Genomic DNA, 7,638 nt, shown 5'->3' with positions numbered 1-7,638 from the left:
CCAAATGTCACTACACTGGGCCCTCGGAATTATACAGAGTAAACACAGTATATTTTAGATAAGGATATGTCCTGAAGATACTGAAGACGAGAGACATTCTTCTGAAAAAAAACAAACTATTTTGTTTAAATGGATTACATTTAAAGGTTTTTTTTACCATTTCATTCCGAGAAAGCGAAAGCAATGTTTGCCACTTCCATTAATGAAAAGTTTTACACTTATATTTACAATAAAAAACCAGCATTAATTTATTGTCTGATATTTTAAGATTGATATATTTTCCTTTGCGAGATCAACGTTGTTAATGTTGTTGATATATATGAAGTTATAAACATGTTTAGAAAAATGTTAAACTGTGTCTGATCTATATTTTATTAATTTAAGCTACACAAATAACTATCTAACCTTTGGTCTTCAGTGAGGATTTAAATTTGCTTGTTCAAAACTTGTTACGTCTGAGATTGAACACTATATATAATTGAAAAACTAATAATAAAATCTGTTGTTCTTTGTATAAGTGTAAAAAATAATACATCACATGCCACTGTAACATTGTTTCGAAATCTACGCTAAAACACCTCTTAATAAATTTAGTAATCATGTTCACATAATATTACACAAGTAAGAATGTGAACTAACTGCAATATTACACAAGTAAGAATGTGAACTAACTGCAATAGTAATAAGAGGGTAATGTACATTAACTGGATGAGAGATAATCCAGTATTTCATAAACCAAGATGTTTAGAATATATTACTGTATTACGAAGTTTTGTTACTATTTGTTTCAGTATGTGTGACACTTGACAAATCTTTACTTACATAATTTCTGTTTCACTTGTGGCTGGTTAGTTCTTTGTTGTTGTTTTTTCGAGTTGATTATGCTCAAAGGCTCATCCTTGAGTTATTATCTTCTTAACATCTTAAACAAATGTGGGTCCTTCACAGTCTAGATTAAATGACCAGGTTTCACATATTAATGAGAATTTCTTTCCGAGTTACAATTTAAAATAATTGTTTTATTTTGTTTTTGTTTATTCTCTTCTTTTGTTTAACTAGTTGTGTCGACAATCATTTTATTTCTTTTAGAGTATTGTCACTGCGAGTTGATCTTAAAATCACACAACTTTTAGGAAGTATCTTTAATTGTTAATCTGTAGCCTTAATATATTCTAATTTCACTTCCCAATGCAGAGTTTTCTTTAAGGGTGTACATCTACTTTGCTATATTCCCTGTGTAAACATTACATTACTGTTGGTTTTTTTTTCTCAGGTAAGAATCTATGTTTTCTTCTTAGACTAATCTTATAACTTCTTTTTGTAATGTTATAGCAGGCCTACTAGTGTATCTTTTATTAATGAAGACGTACCATGTTATTTATTGTGAAAAGAGCAAATGACCCATTATAAAAGAGAAAAAATAGATTCTTGTTCATGCAATGTATAAATGTTCCGCAGGCCATTTCAGTGTTGTGTATTAAATTCATTACCATGAGGGCATTCACGATACTGAATTTTTAACTTAAAAGTCATCACCGCGATACACATCTTGTTTAGAAATATGTATTATGTCGAAAATTTTACTTTGTTACGTAAATTCTCTGACGTTTCATCATTGCCTTCTATAATATCAATATTTATTAATTCAGAAAGAAACACCGCGTTGATGATACCCCAGCATGAACTGGAATAAATAACTTCAGATCCAGTTGGATCTTGTCCTCTGTCCATGAACCAGGGTAAATTATTCCACCTTCAGAAAACGACTCCTTCATTGAAAAAGCGAGACTAAAATAATGAATGTTTCAGTGACATGTTCGATGATCAAATAATGTAATCATTCATTTTACAAGTAACGTGTAATTATATTAACTTAGAAACTAAATTATCATAAAAATAATTATCTTTTAGTTACTTCTTTAACAAAAACATACAAATTGATATCTATATTAACATATCTTGTTTTCTGAGTAAATGTTAAATACTTAATCACTGTAATCACTATTTTGTAACTGGTTTTTAATGGAAATGATCACATGATAACTAGGACTTTACTGGGAAAAATCGAAGGATAAGTATCGTCTTTTGCAATTAATTTATATTGTTTTACCAGTTGCGAATTTTCACTCACTTTTATTTTCTCTTTAGATTCAGGAAATTTTATTTTTAAGTACTTTAAAATACTCATTTTTCACTAGGGTCGATACTAAAACTTATTCACCTTGTATTGAGGATCGCGGGTTCGAATCCAAGTCCAAGCAAATATGCTCGCCCTTTGAGCCGTAAGGGCGTTATTATGTAACAATCAATCCCATTATTGCTTGGTAAAAGAGCACTCCACAAGTTGGTGATGAGAGTTGATAAGAGATGGAGATTCAAACACGCGATCCTCAATACAGTGAAGTTGTGTGTTTGTTCTCAATGTAAGTTGCGTACAACTATCCTGACAATGTGTATTTCCGAATGTGGATATCACACTACGCATTTTTCTAGCATCGATAATTACTAACTACTCCACAGAACGCTCTTTTTCTTAGCTGGAAAGAATAAAACACCTTCAAAGAACAACATGTGTCAACACAGACTTGATTCACTTTCCTATTGTGTATGGAAGCAGACATGCTTCGTCGACGCAGCTTCGATGAAATTATCCAGGATTGTGGAATCAGAAAATCTAGAAAAAAGCTATTTTAATTTCGACATACATCTAAGTATTATTTCATTTCGAAAGATAAAAAATTAGATTTGCATTAATATTTTATTTACTTTTCACAAGAATATTTCTGGCTTTTCTATTCGGATCCTACCGAGCTTGAGGTCATAATCATGTGGATGATCTGGTCATGGAAACTCCTTTCTTAACAGGCTTTTATGTAATACAAAAAGTGCTATATGTAGGAGCTATTTACTCCTATGTTAGTAATCAAATCTCAATAAAATGAAAATGGGAATTTGAAAGAGCAAAATTATAGGAGCAAAAGTGGAATTGGAGTCGTAAAACGCGCGATATTCATTGAAGTCGAGTATGACCAACTGACATTTGGCTTTTATTGGTGAGGAAATGCAAATACAGTTTATACACTTGCTGTATGCTCTGCATGCGTGCTGGTTACTCTAGTTACAACGTTTGTTATTAAATAATGCTCAGCCCGAACTGGAGCATGTATTATGTATTTTCGAGAACAACAAAGGTAACTTAAAACAAGATCAACTTAACGCTTCCATTATGACGTGTTCTGTCAAATCTGCACGTATTTAGAAATAATGATGAATTCAAAATAAGTATTATAATATCACAAGAAGAGGAAAATACATGGTATTGTTGTTAATTATATTTTTAATATTTTAATTTGTATATTTATTTGTAATGGTCTAGAAATTTAATGTATTAAGTAAAAAATGAGTGTATTTGTGTTTTTGTTATAGCAAAGCCACATCGAGCTATCTTCTGAGTTCACCGAAGGGAATCGAACTCCTGTTTTGTAAAAGATAAAAAAATATATATAAATCATACAAGAAGTGGCCTGTGTGTAAAGTGATAAATGAATAAGTTAGTTCAGTCCCAGTTAGATTGTGAGAGTGACTGCACTTGTGATTCCGTGACGCAGTCGGCATTAAGGGTTAGTGCGTGTGTGATTTAAATTCTGTAATCACGTTCTGTACATGTGAATGTGAGTTGGGTAATTTTATTTTGAAATTATTATCTGAAGGTAGGCCTATCAATAAACACAGCATATAACTAAAGTTACTTACGTATTGAAGAAATAAATTAAATCATTATGTTTACCTAGATTGCACTTTATATTTTGGAGATACATGCCTTGTAGTGCTTACAAAGTAAGTTCGGTTTAACAGCAAACGTTGGTTGTGGAGGCTACAGAACTCAAACGCACATTGTATAGTGGCTTCAGCCCTTTTTAACACCCTCACCACTTACAGTTACCCCTGCCAACAATAGAACACGTAACAACCAGAGGCGACATTTCATCAAAACCTGAGGGGACAAAAAAGAAAAGTTTAGCCCAGATGGTGCTTATCCTCACAAAACCACTTTGGCTTTATTATTGAAAACTACTCAGCTTGCGTTAACCTCATTATCTTAAATTTGCCAACAGAGTAAAAATATGATTTTTCACGCACTTTGTGTAAATAACAAAGCACCTATACAACATTTTGTACACGAAAAATAAATCATCAGTGCAACACCATTTAATGTTTAAAAATGAACAGAAGTAAGTGAATTTGTCTGGCCCAATTAGGTCAGAGGTTACAATATTTCCTCGTCACTTTCATATCCTCTACCTATGAGCTTGCAGCAGATGCAGCTAGAACAAATGTTCATACTACAAGTAATCTTGAGAGGTTAATATTCCCTCTGAGATTGATGGTGTTATATCTTTTTATGTATACGATGAGAGCAAGGTACATTCCATTACTGTATTTACATGCATTTCCTATTTACTTTTGCATCTCTGTCGTTTTCATGGCGAGCGAGTCCCTAAAAATATTCAACTCTAACCAATTACTTAATAAGAGTAATATTTTCAATGACAGCAAAATCTAACCTAGATGGCTCTAGTGTAATACACTGAACTTGAAGTTGAGGAAGTAACTTGCTTCACAGTTCGCGTATGAACCGAAAATTACGGTGGTGCGCGAGAATTATACGGAACAAATTATAGATGTTTAAATTTCGACTTTGTAAAGTTTGTATGCGTCACTAGTGGTTTCTCAGAAACATAGTTTGTTACACCAGACGTTTTTAAATTGTACTGGTTACAGCAGTGGATTCAATAATTGAATTATTTTGGTGACAATAAAATAAAATTTTGATAACGTTTCAAGGTGACAACTCAACCATGAAGCGAAATATAAACTTTGCTAGAAATTATGAGATAACTGAACGAAAGTCAAAAAGAAAGATACTAAAATTTGACGAGTTTGTTTTTTAGTTTGTTGTCAAGCACAAGGTTATGCAGTGAAATATCTGTGCTTTGTCAACCACGAATATCAAAAGCAGGTTTTCAACGTTGTATAGCATTAAGACGTACTTCTGAGCTATTGTGTGGCATTTAAGAGAGTAATTAATATAAAGAGAATTGAATTAATATTTAAAGGATAACTAAAAACAAAAATAAAATAAATCAAGACCTACGAAGCTTTTGGGGACATACATAGGAATTACAACAACAAATCTAAAGTGCAGAAAGACATAATCAAAATGCATAAATGTTGTAATGAAAAATCGAAGAAGTAGAGAAAAAAGGAAATCAATATCAGAATAAACCATTAGGAAAAGGAACTGATATATGCAAAAATCAAACCAGCCACACTTCCTGCACCTACCCAAGCATTCCAACCTTAAATAGCATTTATTATAAACAAAAAAAGGATAAACTATTCGGACTACGTCTGCTACCATTATTGTTATGCCTTTTGTGATTGTAGCGTCTTTCTGTGCTTCTGCAGCTATGTCACCACCAAATTCAGTTCCATAATTTAATTAATTAACCACGTCAACAGCAAACTAACAAATTGTGATGCAAAGGTACCGTGTAAGACATATCAGTCTTATTCGAAATAATTTCTAGAGTGAACAAGTAGAATAGTTATTAACAAATTAACCATCATAAGGAATACTTTTAAGACATTAAGTAGTTTTCCAGTTGTGAACAGAAATAACAATCAATCATTGGCAGCTCCTTTATTAAATAGGTTTAGAATAACACATCAATGGGAAGTATTGAGAGCAAAGTTCCGCAGCAGGATAAAGAGGGAAGATGAGACCTTAATCAAAGCTGCTAAAAATTTGGAAAAAGCTTGTGTAGTTATCTTACTCAGATCTTCTAAGTGAATTGGTGGATTTGTCGGCACGTGACTAATTTATATACAACATTACAAACGAGGATAAAATAATTAGACCAAATCAAAATAGATGTGTATATTTAAATGAAAACTCTCCAGAAATGATATAATTTGAATCCATTAAAGGCGCAGATAAAGAAGTGATACCATCTAGAACTTATAGGCCATCATAACAATTACTATTGAAACATCAACTCACCTCCTCTCGACATTAATCTAAAAATAACACAAAAGAACCCACCCAATAATGAAACATCTTACAGCATTATACTTTGAAAACTAATAAGTATTTTTAAAATAATAAGAACCGGTTTCGTATTTATCTTTATCCATTTTCGATAACGTACTTTTTTCTGTACCATAGCTTGTATTTAGTTTTCGTTAGTGTTGTATGCAGAAATATTTTCACCAGTTTGTAAACTTAATGATAAAGTAATGTAGAAAGAGAAATGTTTATGTGAAAAGCCACACTAGATATTTTAGTTATTGCTCAATAATACGGTAATTTTGGATTCAATACAGTGTGTTTTGATCGTTTGAATAGTTACATATCATAGTTATTTCTTTTCTCAATAACCACACGAATCCTCTACCTATTTCACATACGCTACCTCCCAAAAGTAGATAAATCCAATTACCTGGCAGTTCTTTATGTTTCTGTTAAGGAACGAAGCGCATTCTTCGGACAATCTAATATGGTTTTGAGAGCAATGGTAATTGAATAGAATGTTAAAAAGGCGTCACACTATTAGGATTTAGTTTTTGGAGTGAACGATATTATGATTTTGAAAGTTTGAAGAAACATCAAATTATCACTATAATAATGCGGTCAGTTTTGCTACTTCCAAATTTTTCAATGTAATAAATGTAAAATTAATCTTTCTAAAATTCGACTGTGTTATTATTATTATTGTTTGGTACTTGTTTTTCGTTTTCAACGGTCAATATACGTCAGGTTTTTATTGCGTACTTTGTAAAGTTTGTTTAACCTGAAAGAGCGGTATACTAAGCCTAATTATTACTAGTAGTATGTTATTAGATTTTATCTTGTTTGTTTCGAGCAATTACTTTGATGAACAACATTTCTTTTTTTTTCAATACCAGCTAGAATATTAAAAGTGATAAAAACCGTTCGCTTATATTCTTAAATTCAAAACATATCACGTTAAATTGTAAAATATAATGGGCATTGAGTTCAATGCTAATGACAACGGACTGGGTTTCGGAAACTTTCCAGGAAAGATATCATGGTTTGAATTTTTACTTGATAAGTCCCTACTTGAGGCATATCTTAAGCAAGATACAACAACTGGTAATGTTTGAGGTCTTTATTTCAATTTAATGGCTATCTGTAATGTTTGTTTGGGTGTTTTGGTTTGTAACAGAATGGATGTTTTGGTTGCTCTAGTAATAGTAATAGTACTACTGTACAAATCCTTTTGAAAGATTTGTTGATAAAATTATTACTGTATTAAATCTAGCTACTCGTATTTAAACGTGATTTTAATTGTAAGCGTAGTTAAACTATGTACAAACACTTCAGCCTACAGAGTAGTACAATCATTATGATTAAGCTTTAAGTTCCAGGAAGTAAATTATATCTGTTATTATCTAGTTACTATGTTTGTAAGACTGTTTGTATAAAGTATTTTATATAATATTAGAAATAATTTTATGACACATTATTTATCCATACTATTGGTATTATACAGTGTGGTCCGTAAGTCCCTACCCATCCATATATCTTATGTATCCAGTGTATCTGTGTGCTGC

The 7,638-nt window shown here is 31.6% G+C and overlaps 1 protein-coding gene across 2 annotated transcripts in view; it reads left to right on the top strand.

Annotated features, from left to right (window-relative positions):
• The first annotated feature begins 6,675 nt into the window (after positions 1-6,675).
• IntS8 (integrator complex subunit 8) overlaps positions 6,676-7,638 on the top strand; it is a 77,422-nt gene continuing 76,459 nt past the window's right edge. The window contains exon 1 of one of the 2 annotated variants that reach the window (XM_076465322.1): positions 6,676-6,693. Coding sequence is in view for 1 of the 2 variants with exons in the window: in XM_076465321.1 (XP_076321436.1) it covers positions 7,048-7,177 (130 nt within the window). In the remaining variant the exon portion in view is untranslated. Of the gene's footprint in view, positions 6,694-6,839; positions 7,178-7,638 lie in introns of those variants that run through there. The other variant, XM_076465321.1, reaches the window with a different exon arrangement.

The sequence above is a fragment of the Tachypleus tridentatus genome, chromosome 10 (genome assembly GCF_004210375.1).
Source record: "Tachypleus tridentatus isolate NWPU-2018 chromosome 10, ASM421037v1, whole genome shotgun sequence".
In the NCBI taxonomy this organism is placed as follows: Eukaryota; Metazoa; Arthropoda; class Merostomata; order Xiphosura; family Limulidae; genus Tachypleus; species Tachypleus tridentatus.
The sequence above is the reverse complement of the archived record's forward strand: the minus strand, read 5'-3'. Positions and strand labels throughout refer to the sequence as shown.